At 56.1% G+C, this 14,307-nt stretch overlaps 1 protein-coding gene across 1 annotated transcript; it reads left to right on the top strand.

The window, feature by feature from the left end:
• Positions 1-8,530: 8,530 nt before the first annotated feature.
• PLC1 (Phospholipase C) lies at positions 8,531-11,893 on the top strand (the record flags this gene model as incomplete). Its single annotated transcript, XM_028638583.1, has 1 exon — positions 8,531-11,893. One exon carries the CDS (start codon positions 8,531-8,533, stop codon positions 11,891-11,893), a length of 3,363 nt encoding a protein of 1,120 aa, XP_028490244.1.
• Between the last annotated feature and the right edge of the window lie 2,414 nt (positions 11,894-14,307).

The following is a 14,307-nucleotide window of genomic DNA, read 5'->3' as shown; positions in this document are numbered from 1 at the left end:
GGGCAACGGCGGAAAGAGAGGTTGCACCCCACACTCGGTGTGATTAGGCGCCGTACTCCTTGTCATGACCAACGTGGGAGTTCAGTGACGATACTGTCACCTGTCATGACGAAGCTTGTGGAAGATCCCCGTACGACAGCCCACCCAGGGCTTCATTTTCAGACAAGAAGAGCTTACGATGCAAGTCAGACCTACCACCATAGAAACAGGATGTCACGGAGAGCTTGTGAAGCTCACCTTTCCTCGTCATCGCCACAGATCTCTCGGCGCCGTCAGGGAAGTGTGACTATCGAAGCTGAAACATCGGCGCTGCAAGAAGAGAAACCACTGGTGTTCATTCGCCTTGTGCCAACAACGAATCAACCGTCTCACAGCCTCTGAAAATGGAAGATCCTACCAGCTATAGGTTGACGTGACCAACACCCTTGTCCCAGCATGCACTCCTGATTGAAGTATTGTACCTTGATAGATCCCGTGATTGCCGCCTCGCGGAGAAGCACGACGGGATGAGGATCATGACAGGGTTGGCCGACACATTGATAGGGTTGCTCATCGGGCGCGAGCGACACAGAGCCAGTCGCTCGCTCTTCAAAGGCGGTGAGGTTCCTTGGCCCGGTTGATGGGCCAAACATGTAATAAGGATCAGATCAATGGGGAAAGTTTGTGATGATGCAATGACCATCCGCACAAATGATTAGAATTGCCTTGAACAATACCACTGACTATTACCTCATGAAAGAGTGGCTCGAGAAATGATGGTAATGCCCAGCAACCATCACAGATCGTCCGTGTGTGCCGATCAATGATTGAGCATCCGGAATCTGCAATCAATACATCAGGCAACAATGACCCTGCTAAGAAGCGCCCGGTGACCGTTGATTTGCGCAAGACTTGATCTGCTGAGTTGCATCTGGTAGGATAGCCTTGGGTATGTGGCAGTGTACTTTGTTTAGCAGGAGCAGTCCCTGGTGTGAGTTCTGGAGTGGGCCGTACTAGCTGGGAGAGCGGCAACATGAATCAAAACAGCGTGGTTCCTCGGGAGGTATCGACAGATCCAGTTTTTTGGCGTATTGCGGTAATGCCATCTGGGGCAATTGAGAAATCGAGTCTGCCGCCCGGAAGGCTGCTGAGCGGCAACTCGGTGGAATATGCTGATTGAATCAGTTATTTCTCTAAAGCCCTCATCGCTGAGTTGACTATCCCTGTTGCCTTGGGTCAAGACGTGACAGATAGGATGCCTCGCTTCTCCGCCTGCCCACGTGCCCTGCTTGGACCGAGTTTCTTAGATGGTACATCGTGTCCGTAAGTGCGTCGTGGTTTACAGGCCGCTGGTGCATTCTATCAGACAGGGGTCTCGTCGCTCAAGGTAAATATAGCATGTCGCATGGGCTATACGGGCTGCCCGCTGTACGAGAGACCACATGACGAGGGAATTCGGCCCATCAACGAAATAGCCGCACAAGAGTCGGTGTACAGCAACATGCTGGACTGTTCGATCCGATGGCACGCTTACAACGCTTCGTTTGATCGGTCTGATTCAGTAAACTGAACTTGGCGCCATCAGGCCAACTGCCTGGTGTTATTCTCGAGGCCCAACGATGAGTCAACCTTCACGAAAGCCCTTGTGGAGTTGAGGGGCATCGGTCATATTGGGCCGTCTTGTGCAAATCATGAATGAAGAGAGGTGCTGGCTGTATCTTGACGCAAAAATGCACGCATCACACCCACGATACCATTGACGGTGTGGTGTGTTGGTGGACTTGAACAGCAGCAGACAGGAAATCAAACACACCGTCCAGCGGGTGTCTTTCTTTGGCGCTGAGGTGTCACTCCTAAGGGCCTTGTTGCTGTCAGGCAGTGGAGATGACACGCTTTGGGCAGGGGGTTGCAAGGCTGCAGGAAGTCGCTGCTCCCCCAGAAAAAAAAGGTGGATGTGGCTGTAAAACTGTTCGGGGGAGGGGGCCTGACGAGTTCATCCAGTGTTGCTAGAGACTTGAAGGTAAAGCACCACTAGGGATGCCTTAGCGGTTGAGTATTGCGAGAGGAGCTGGAATCTCCACTGATCGCCAGCCTCGTGCCAGCTGAACGTAAACGAATCTAACGATGTTGCAACGGCGAAACTGCTCTGGCTACCGAGGCTATCCGTGCTGTTGCAAATCGACTTCGTGGATGCCTCCCTCCCTTGAATGATATTGGCACACCCCTCATACCGAGTCTCGCAGTGTCGGGTGGATGTGATGAGGGTTAGGGGGTTATCGCTGTTTCCCACATTTCTTTTTTGGCCTTAGGGTCCGATCGGCGTGCGATATCATCGTGGAATAACTTACACCATGGGCATTATACAGAAACCGGATCCTCCACGCCATCCCCCAAGCCATTCCTCGGAGGTCGTATGGCGCAGACCCAGCCAACTGGGCTGAGATGAAGCGCAACAGGCTGAACTGAACAGTGAATGCCAGGCCATGCAATGACGACTAGTGGCCCAGGTAGGTCCCAGTACGTTTCGTTCCCGCGCAGGCTGGAATGCAACGCGAGGGAAGGAAACAACAAGGTTGGTCAGTGCTTCGTGACTCACTCTAATGGCGGCGACAGCAAGCCCAGAGGATCGATTCATCAGCAAGCACGCGTCGTGGCCACAGCGTCTCAACGATAACCTGCCAATACCGGACCTCTTAAAACAGCGGTCTGATGTCCCGAGCCGAGCGGTGTGTCTATCCTTGACCAAGCGAGCTCCAAGAGGGACCTCGATGAGAGAGTACGGCTGCACCGCACTGGTGAGGAGCGTTGACCCTCCAAATTTTGATGACATTGTGTTGCCTAAAGCTACGCCACCATATGCTCATCATCCATTGAAACCGATGCTACAGACGGTGAGACCTAATGAGCAAGTGAGGTAGAGACGACTGTTCAGCTGAAGCAGGCACCCTCAGCTCAGCAGACAACGCATGTAATCCAAATGATGGAGATAGGGAAATGGCGAAATTATTGCAATGGCGATCCGTTTCCTTGGGCATGTGTTTGTCGGTCGTGTTTCAAGATCCGGCGAAAGGGGTGAGCTCTGAGTGATGGGGGTTCTGCCATTGCGCTGTATGCGTACGTGGTCCCTGCTGATCCCAACAATTGGTTTCCACATGTGCGACACTTTGGAGCAAATCCCTAGGCTGCTTCGCACAACAAACGCACGACTGCGACGCAGCCTTTGCCTTTGCTGTTACCAACACTGAAGTGGCAGCCAAGAGACAAGAGGCGGGTGAGCTGCTCTGTTGGCTGTTGATGTGTTGCCGTTGACGCACCGGCCGGTGGGCGGCACCGCGATACTCCTCCCTTGATCAAGTGCCGCGCATGTTAGTGGTTGAGCTGTCCTGTGTTTGTACGAGGTACGTGGTGATCTCGTTCTGGCTATTCTACTTTGACAGTAGCGTCTCTCTGCCATCTCGTACCTGGCGAATGCACAGGGTGGTAGCTGCATATCACTCTCATGGCGCCCTGGCTACTGGAAATATGTGTCTGGCGTCCTGGTAGGTGGTGTGCTATCATGGGAAACCGTCATCCGGATACCGATCATCGTCAAGGAACAGGCGGAGCACCAATGATCTTGTGCATTGCATGAGGGAGCCCCGAGCCGCACCAGTCTCCGGCGGTGGAAAACGAGTCACTGGAAGAGTGATGTGCTCGAGTCGAGGGTGCAGTCAGAGCGACGGCAAGGGTTGAGTGGTGTCAGGGGATACTGAGGATGACGTTTATGGAACAAGACGATGTGATGTGTGCAGATGTGATGGGCCATGATGCATGAAGGGGCGTGTGATGCAATTCGACGACGATGGCTTCAGAGCAAAGGCAAATGGGAGCCAATGTCGAGTCAAGCAGAGCAGGCAAGGCCAGCAGGGCGTCAGGGGGGGAGGGGGGGGGTTCCCTGAATCCCATCGAAGGAAGAATGGAAGGACAGGTAGAAGGCAGGAGGCAGAGCAAGGCGAAGGTAGATGCAACAGGAGGGAAGAGCATGCGAGAAGCGAAAGGGGTAGACGACGGGGGTGTGTCTATCGATACAGGGCAGTCCCAGTCGCGGTTCCTCGGCACCTCTGGCACCAATTACGCGGGCAAGCATCACGTCAGGCTAAACCACGCCGCGTCCTGGTCTCCGAGCCTGGGGATTTCGTAGGTGACCTTGAAGAGTGACCTCACTGCACAGGGCTCATGCCTACCTACCTAGCTGGAGGCCAAGCGGGACATGGCACCGAGACGACGGGCGAGCGGCCAGCCGGGTCAGTTTGGATGCGTTCCCGCCCACAGCTCCGGCCCTGGGTTAAGAGGGGAGTAGCGAGGAAGTGTGAAAGCGCTGGCCACCGGGGGGGGGGCGGCCTTACCCAAACTGATTATCTCTCCCTACTTAGCAACATGATTAAACTGGACCTCAGCAATCGCCTTGAGAGACGAAGTGGAAAGGCCCTACCTGTGCTCCAGAGCCAGGGGTGTTGAGGGAGTCACCAGTACAGATGTTTTGGGTTGGGCTGCCGCCCCTGGCCTGGTACCTGGTGACGTGGGTGCAACAGCCAAGCAAGTTCGCCACAGAAGATCCGAGACCTGCTGTCCCACTTTTCCCAGCAGAGCTTCTTGTGGGGGTTCGGCCCAGTTTGATGGGGGATGGGCTTCACGCTTCGTCAGGCTCGAGCTCTTGGGTTGGGGCTGGGGTTGGGGCTGGGGCTGGGGCTTGGTAGAGGCGAGGACAATGATCATCGTTCTTCAACACAACTTTGCTTTCAAGGCTTACACGATTTGGGTGCCTTGAACAAAGGTACCCACGACGAAGGGAGCGGTCATGATGATGAGGGCCCGAATAAGGCATGTCCCAGGTTGTTGATGAACAACTGACGAACCGATGGATGCACGACGGGCTAGCTTCGTGGCTCCGGCTGGTATTTGTGCCTTGCCTGCCTGCCTGACCTTTCAAGCTGAGCTGCCTTTCAAATGATCGTACCTCAAAGTCACAGCTCCCAGAGGAGGAGTGCTCTCGTCCTCGCCCACGACACGCCCCCTCCCAGGAACACAGGACACCCATCCCATCTAGGTACTGTAGCTCACCCACAACACACACCCCTGCCGGATGGAACCTGTAGACAAGCACATGGCAAAGTACCAGACTGTAGGTATTCCATTGCCCTGAACCTCTACATATGGGCTGTCTCTCGAAACCTTGGTTGATTGCCTGTCAATTTGTGTGGTTTCGCCTCGGTGAGGTGAGGAACTTGCTTCGTGTACGTGTGCGTTGAGCGTGTGAGGAGTGCCTCCCGCCACGACCAATGCATGCCAGCTATGGGCATCAGTCTTGCAGTTGCCCGATCCTCCCGAGGCGCTCGCTCTGGCTGCGGGGATGACGCTGATGCTGACTGGCGATGGAGGAGGAGCCAGGTGACACGGTTGAGGGGCTCTTTCGACGCGCTGTGTGCCAGCACCGTCATTGACGACGTTCCTGGAACGGCATACCCTCGACATGGGTGTTGCGACGCTTCGTCAGGAGATCCCATTCTCCGGCCCCTTTTTTCATGTGTCACCGCCAATTCTTGAGTTCAACTCTTGGCTACGGTAGAGGCGGCGAGGACGATGCACCAACCATCTGAAAGAGGTGACTTGGATGATCAGCGTTTCCGCGAACGAGCAACTCTCTCGTCCTGACCCTGACTGACTCTGGCCAGTCTCCCTGTCGATTTCATGTCTTGCCCACTTTCTCCCTGACCGCCGCGCGCCCCTTCTGATTGATTTGGCTCCAGTCGTTGCCCCTCAGGCCAATCTCTCGTCTCGCGTCTCGGACATTCTTCTCTACCATTTGCCAGCTTGGCTGCCGTGTACCGAAGGCTGTTTTTTTAGGGGGGGGAGGGGGGGGGGGGCAGGCGAATGGCCTGGAGGGGGAGGGCCCCATGTCCAGGACAGGAACCTACCACAAAGGTACAGCGAGGAGGGCATGGGGACACTCGGGCTCAGGGACACTACTACACCACCACTGTGGTGGGTTGATCAGAAGATACGTACCTCTCTCGCAGAACCTTGCCGCACCCGAGGTACCTAGGTAGGTAGGTAAGCAAGAGAGAGAAGGGTGGAGGGAACACCTAAGGGACCTTAGGTAGGTACACGAAGTCGCTCACTTACCGTACCTAACTTGCCTTAGAGAGCACGTTCTCAGTAAAGCCTGATTCCGCCAACTTTTTCTCCCCCATCGCTTCCTCCCTCCCACCACTGCATTGCGATCCACGGATTTCCACACCCCCTTCTCCGGCGCCTTGCCCCCTTCCTCACGCCCCCGGACTTGCACCAGAAACAGACACTGCTGGCCGCCCACCTTTAGTTTCACACCCGTCTGCCGTCACTGGTAAACAGGGTGGAGGGCATCTCTCTTTTCGCCTCTTTGGCGCCCGAAGCCCTGCCCCCGCCTCTCCTCTTGCGCCCTGGTCCCCCCTGCACTCAAATCGCTGCCTTATCCGGGTGCGAATGACATAGTACACGCTGTCATTGCTGTTTCTGCCCTGTCCCACTAACTTTTTTTTCTTTCTGGTCTCACACCCATCCAGTCCATCCATGCCCTGGGGGCCGACTTGTCTCTGACACGGACCCAGGAGACAGAGTCACTCTACTCTGCTTTGCTCTGCTTTGCTTCACTGTGCAGTACTTGGCTTTGCTTCGCTGTCAGGGGAACCCACTTTTCGTCGGTGTGGTTTCCTCGAATCCAAACCACTGCTCACCTTGGTATCGGTTTCCCTCGCATTCCACCTGACCTTGCCTCGGGCCTGGGACAGCATTTCGGACGCCTTGTACTCTGTCTGGGCGCCTCCTTTTCCCATCTGTTTGGTGCTTGGCTGGTACATGGCATGTCCTGCCCCGGCCCCCAAGCTCCAGTCACCATCAGCAGTCGCGCTTGAGCGCCAGCGCCACGACCGCCGTCATCAGTAAGGTACATGTACGTTCCTGTGTGCCAATCTTTCTTTAGCTTCGTGCTTTCGCTGTCAGGTCCACCCCAGACCGAGAAAGAGTCCATCGTGCCTTCTTCGTCTCCCACACGCCCCCCCCCCCCCCCCCCCCCGCCCTTGCCAGCTATTCATCCCCCCCCCCATCCCATCCCATCATCCATCCCCCATGCCCTTGGCCCGTATCCATTCTCAGGCCCATTCTCATTCCTTTCCACTCCCCCCCGTGTTGCGCAGAAAATCCCAATCCCAATCCCAATCCCAATCACAAAAAAAACCCCCAGTCGTCTCTTGACATATGGCCCTGCCCTGGTCACATCCCCAAATAAAGCTCTTGGCCCCTTGCCTACCTCCCGCCCCGTCCGACGTACAATTTCCCGGCACCAACGGCGCCTTCCCACACTTAAGACCCGACTTGCGGCCACGCTCCATCCACCACCTACACCATTCGCACTTTCATCTGCAACTTCCACCACCACCACCAGTTTCCTGGCTACCTTTCCTGACTGGGCAACTCCAGCATCTCGCAACTCGTAACGACACACAAGAGCGCAAGTCTCGCAGTGGACGGACGCCAACGACAACTCGATGAGTGTACGGTTATAGCGTTGGCCAACAAGCACAACCCAGGCGGCACCAAGCCCCAGAGTGGACAAACCCATCGAGCCTTGCATACCCGACTTCCAACTTTTGAGTCACCTGCATTTTCGCGTTGCGCGCGCATCGCCCCTGCTTCCTCTGCACAAAAACGAATATACGACTACACTACACTACACGAACACCGTCTGACGGAAGACATCCCTGGAGGACAACGAAACCCTCTGTGCGACGAAGCCACACAGCACAATCACAACCACATCCACAAACCCGCGGGGGCAACAGAACCTGAGATTCGCCAACGCTTGAGACCCAGTTCTACCAGCCTGGAAAGCTGCCCAAACCAGCGACTTGCATACGCATACACCTGCCACCTCACCACGCGCGCCCGTGAGCCTTTGCGACGAGGCCCCAAGACCCACGGCTGTCCCCCAGATCGGACCCCAGACGGACGAGAGGCTGCGCTTCGAGCCGAGGGAACCACCTGCCCACCACAATTGGTCCTCCAGCCGTCTCACACCCCCGTGGACGGAGAGAAGACGGAGAAGAGAGCTTGCCCTGCCTGTCTCGCTGTCTGCCTGCCTGCCTGCCTGCCTGCACGCCCACAACTACCCTGCGAGGTCTCGTTTTGGTACCGATACCACCATCCCACCTCAGAAGTCTTCGATGCGCCGCACCACCCGGTGACCACCTACGGACCCCATCTGCCACAATTGCTGCCTCCACCTGGCATATACCGTCATATAAACCACCACACCATCTACGTCCCTGCTCTCGCGATCGTCCTCTAACGCTCACCCCGCACCTTCGCCGTTACCCTACGCGGGCCGTTCCACAGGGCCAAACTTCTCCAAGGATGCCGTCACCAACCACGCATCTCTCTTCATAAACAACCCGTCGCCCGCCCGGGCTCCTCACCGGGGCCCCTGCTCCAACGAGCGCCCCCTTAGTGGTGTCTGCGACCCATGACCATAACCACCATGCCTCCTTACACATCTTCGCCCTCACCACTCACTTCAGCTTCCTCCTCCTCGGGCAATCTCACCATGACGCCCCAGACGACCGAGTCGAGGCGCTCTCGCCCGGCCCAGGTGCAAACCAGCAATATAACACCCTCCTCACAACAGGCGTCAATGCCTGCTTCCGCCGTCAGCTCATCTTCCGTGGCTTCAAGCTCACGGCAGTGCTCCCCCATCATGTCCCCAGACGGTGCCATCATGACGAGCAACAGCTCTGTCCAAGTGTCTCCAGAGCCTTTCCGTGGTCGAGAGCTTCACGACCAGGTATCTCAGGGCACCTTCCAACTGCCTGAGCCCGTGCTCAACAGGAAAGCGAGCCAGAACTCTCTGCCCCACAGCATAAGCAGCACCCCCAGTGGCATGGAACCTGTCACAAGCAAAAGCGGGATCATCAGGCGGCTTTCAAACCGGGCAACCAAGTCCTTTGTCCGTCGCAGGCCGTCTTCTGCCGCACCGAACAGTCGGGACGGCAGCATCGGCCCGGGCATGCTACGCCGCCGCAGTGACAGCAACAATACAGCCCCGCCAGACTTTCCCATCGTCGGCACCGACTCTGATGATGACTCGGTTGATGAGCAAGACGAGCTCCGATCGCAAGTCGGCTTTGATGGCACACAAAGAGACTCGTCTTCAAACAGCACGACCGCCTCCGTTGCCGGCTCGAATGCACCTTCAAATACAATGGCTGGTCCTGTGATTCCTTTTCAGCTTCTCAAGGGTACTTGGATCCGCAAAGTGTCCAAGAAGAACCGTGGGAAGCGATTCATACTTCTTCTGGAGCCAGACGCCGCCAAGATCTCGTGGGACCGAGCTCGTCCTCACAAGGCCCTCTACATCGACGACATTAAAGAGATCAGGGTCGGCTCTGATATTCGACAATACCGACTCGACTTTGGCGTGCCAGAATCGGAAGAGCCCCGCTGGTTCTCTATTTTGTACGCCGTGCCCGACAAGTCCAAGAGCAAAATGATGCATCTCATTGCCGATGATGCTAGTGTCTTCTACAACTGGGTCACCACCCTAGAGGCCATTTCGAAGCATCGCCAGGATCTCATGTCGTCGCTCATGGCCTTCAATGACCGGGCGATCCGCGACTACTGGCGCACCGAGATGGCCAAGCAGTTCGCTGATAAGCCTCACTCCCCTGACGACGAAGACCTCAACTTTCAAGGCGTCCAGGACGTCTGTCGAAAATTGCACATCCATGCGTCGCCCAGCCAGCTTCGCGCAAAGTTCCATGCAGCTGACACCACCAAGACCGGTCGCCTTAACTACTTTGAGTTTCAAACCTTCGTCGGCTACATGAAGAGGAGAGACGACATTCGTCAAGTATACCTGCAGACGGCGAGGGCTCCCGAGGCCGGCCTCTCGCTGAACGAGTTCTATGACTTCCTGCGCAATGTACAGGGGGAGGATGTTGATGCCGATCTCGCCGGGTGGGAGGCATTGTATCTCAAGTTCACCCGCAAGTTCAAGCCCAAGGACGCGCCATCGGACAATTTTGGCATGAGTGATGCCGCCTTCGCTGCTTATCTCACTTCGACATACAACGTCCCCCTGGCCAAGGAGCCCAAGGAGTATACTCTGGATCGGCCCATGAACGAGTACCTTGTCTCGAGCTCTCACAACACGTACCTCTTGGGAAGACAAGTGGCAGGGTTCTCTAGCGTTGAGGGCTACATCGCTGCCCTCGCACGAGGCTGTCGGTGTGTCGAGGTCGACTGCTGGGATGGAGCTGACGGCCAACCTACCGTAAACCACGGCCGGACGCTAACCTCATCTATCGGTTTCCAGGAAACCATGACGACCATCAACAAGTACGCGTTTGTCAAGACGCGTTACCCGCTCTGGATTTCTCTTGAGGTGCACTGCAACCCGCAACAGCAGGCTATCATGGCACGAATCATCAAGGAGACCTTTGGGGCCCGCCTCGTCACAGAACCCCTAGATCCCACAGCTGACAAGCTTCCTTCTCCTGAGGAGCTTAAGGAGCGTATCCTCATCAAGGTCAAGAAGCCCATGTCGAAGGAGGAGCCAAAACTCCCCGAACCCGGCCGCAGGCGTGGCAACAGCCTCACGTCGCCCTATGCGAAACCTGTTCAACTCGACAACAACGTCATCCCGTCTCAGTCGCTTCCGCAAAGCCCACTCCTCAGCCCAAGCAACTCGTCGCGCCGCCTGGTTAGCAAGAGCCGTGTCAACACCATCACCGAGGGTGAAGTCCAGGACACCATGAGCAGCAGCACGAGCGATAACGACAGCGCAGGCGAGAGGGCACCATCGAAGCGGAATTCACCCAACAAGACGGTCAAGGTCCTCGGCGATCTTGGTGTCTACTGCGCGGGTGTCAAGTTTGGCGGGTTCGACACAGCTGACGCGAAGGAGTACAACCACATTTTTTCCTTCATGGAGTCGAGCTTTGAAAAGCACAGCAGGCCCAAAGAGGCGAAGCAGGCCATGGATCGACACAACATGCGCTACCTGATGCGAGTCTACCCTGATCGATACCGATACCAGTCGACCAACTTTGATCCTCTAGTCTACTGGCGAAGGGGCGTGCAGATGGCCGCCATGAACTGGCAGACATTCGACTTGGGCATGCAACTCAACCAGGCCATGTTCGACAGCGGTACTGATCGGTCCGGATATGTCCTCAAGCCTAGCGAGCTTCGTGAAATCCAAGTGCTCCCCGAAGGCTGGTCCGGCAAACGCGAGCGCAAGGAGGTTACCTTCAGCATCGATGTCGTTTCCGCCCAGCAGCTGATGCGGCCTAACGGCATGGCTGCGTCCAAGACTGTGGACCCCTTTGTTGAGATTGAGGTCTTCCACGCCAACGATAAGAGGAACAAGAAAGAGACGGAACCCGCTCTTTCGGCAGTCTCAGACACGCCACTCAAGTACCGCACCGGCGTGATCCCCGAGAACGGTTTCAACCCCGTCTTCGATGCCAAATGCAACTTCAAGGTGACGACGAAGTACCCAGATCTCATCTTTGTTCGATGGTCTGTCAAGCTGTCGCACAACGGCGAGACATACAACGATAAGCCACCCGTCGCAACGTACACAGCGAAGCTGAGTGGCCTCAAGTCTGGCTACCGCACCCTCCCTCTCTTCGACCACAACGGCGAACAGTATCTTTTCTCGACACTTTTCTGCAAAATCAAGGTTGATCCGATCAACAGCGTCCTCCTGGACTGTGTTGACCCGCAAGTCGACACCAGCGGCAAGCTTCGAGGGCTCGGTCGCACCATCTTCAACCGATCCAATAACATCAGTCCCAAGTCGACCATGGAGAAGTCTAGCTACGACGGCTCCCAGGGGTAAACCCCCCCCCCCTCTGCACGACATTCCAAGTCGGCCGCCTCCACTGTAACAGCACATCTTCACTTCTTTGCACATAAATTTTCCCTCTGAAATTTTGGTGTTCATTTTCTCTTGTTCGACACTCTTACCACACTTCTTCAAGCTCCCCTGCAACGGGCACAGGGGGGCCACGAAACGAAACGGCCGACACACACGCACACCCGAAGAGATTCCCCGTATCAGAGTTCGGATCAGTTCTGCACAATACCCATAAGCATTTACCTCCGGCGTACCAGGATCAGAGACGCACCAATTGTGGCATATGTCTCGAAGTCATTTTTCTTTGTTTGTTTGTTTTCATTCTACGTATCCTTGGGCATTACCAACCTTGACGGTCTTGGCGGGGCAAGGTGCTATTATTCTTTTAGGCTGGGAGAACAGGTAGTCTCTTGGCGCTTTTTTTTTCTGTTTTCTTTGTCAGGATCTCTAGTGAGGGTGAGACGGCGAATGTTGGGCAGCAGGTGCCATGGACTGGGCGGCCCCGGGCATCGGGATGAGTCGAGGACAAGGGACCAGGAAGCATACCGGCCGTGCACCATGCTTAGCAGTGCCTAGCAGACCAGGGAGACATAGATTTGGAGACCATTCGATGCCAGACGAGCGCGGATGAGGACTACCATAGGACCAAAAAGTTTCATATCCTCGCCTGTTTCTCTTCCTTTTCCACTTGTCTGTCTTGGGGCGATTGGAGACAGATGTCAAATGAGTTCCTTCGACGCGTTGGTCTGTGTGGTGTGGAGTCTCGGGGACATTCATGACTGACAATGATGTAGTTTGCACGGATTGCACGGATCGCACGGAGCTTTGTTTCTCTCTTTGTTTCTGGGGTGCTTGGCACATGGCGTAGCACGGGTGGTCTTGGCTCGACACCCTGAGTGGGCTCAGGACTGTGTTCACGAGGCTGGCGGCGCGCGCGCGACGTCCATGATTCTTTTTCTTTCTCAGCATTGCGGGCATTTGGGACACATCAGACGAGCGAGCGAGCGAGCATTGGGCGAGTCGAGAGCAGGGGGGCATTCTGGGGGGCCAAAGCACCTTGAGTGGCTTTCGGGAGCGGGATACTACGACATCAAGTCATCATGATTACATCGCTTTTGGTTGCGAACAGCGCGCGCCGTGTTTCTACTCCCTTTCTCTCGCCCCAAACGTGGCGTGACGTGACATGAGATGATGTGCTTGGGGCGTGTCTGCCTGGCGAACGCACGCCATGAGTACATGTCCCTCTTTCGCCGCCTTCCATCCTCCCAACAGGTCCGCTGTTCAGACGACCAGTCGAATCAGCCCCCGTGGGCCCCTAAATCGCCGTGTCTCTGGTACGGCAAGTTGCGCCACGTCGTACGTGGTCCATCCAGTGGAGGAGGCGGCGCGCCCAAGCTCCCAACAAGTCGCCGGGCGCCTGTGTTTTTTTTTTCCTGTCTCTTCGGTCCTTTCGTTTCTCCTGATGGGGGCGTCGTACACTTTTATTCTACAACGGCGGCCGCACGGAGCTGGAGCCGACTGGCTGGACGTCACTAGTTATTGTGGATGGGCTTGCGTATGGAGCTGAGATGACAAGCGTCTTTGCTCCCTTCTTGCTGCGTTGCTGGCCTTGGGTCTCGCGACTGACGTTTGCGGTTGCGGGGGGCGTGGGCTGTCAGCCTCGTAGCTGGGGCCTTGAGGGGGGGGTCACTACATACGTACCGACGTACGTACCAGGTACGGCAGTGCGGTAGGCGAACCTTGGGGGGCAGTTCAGTTCAGTTCAGTAGTCGCTGTTCGTACAGGATGATGTAGGTACCGCGGGTAGGGACGTGTGGCCTGCGCGTTTTCTCGTGGCAGGTGTAATTTTGGCTCGGGGGCCTGAGGATCGCACGGCGCCGTCTCTGTTTTTTTTTCTTTTAGGGGAGGCTGTTCTTGGGCGGCTTCATCTAGTATACGAGACTACTACGTATACGAGAGTTCCTGCTCTGCCTGGCACGGCTGCGCGGCTCCGGTCTTGGCGGGCATGACGACTATTTTCTGCGTAGCGCTCAGGAATCCGAGGCCCCCCCCCTCCCCCAAGCCAGACCTATTCGCAGAAGAGGAGCGCCGGCCATGGCAGAGCAGGAGGGTTCAGCGAGGCAACTCGATTGGGGGGGGGTGTCTCGTGCATGAGAAGGGATGGGGGCGGGTTGCGATGATTCTTGGGTTGTTTCTTGGTGTGGTCGAATTGAGTTCCGCACATGTCGCACATGTGGGGCTTGGCGACGGCGCACGACAGACTTGCAGTTGAATGCAGGGGTGGATGGATACATGATATGGATACATGATATGGATGCATGATATGGATACACAAACATGATTTACACACACAAATTCATGATCAAAGTGAGTAGCGCGGTGGGGAGATACAGGTT

This window comes from Verticillium nonalfalfae, assembly GCF_003724135.2.
Source record: "Verticillium nonalfalfae strain VnAa140/NRRL 66861 chromosome Unknown scaffold_247, whole genome shotgun sequence".
Taxonomy (NCBI): Eukaryota; Fungi; Ascomycota; class Sordariomycetes; order Glomerellales; family Plectosphaerellaceae; genus Verticillium; species Verticillium nonalfalfae.
The sequence above is the reverse complement of the archived record's forward strand: the minus strand, read 5'-3'. Positions and strand labels throughout refer to the sequence as shown.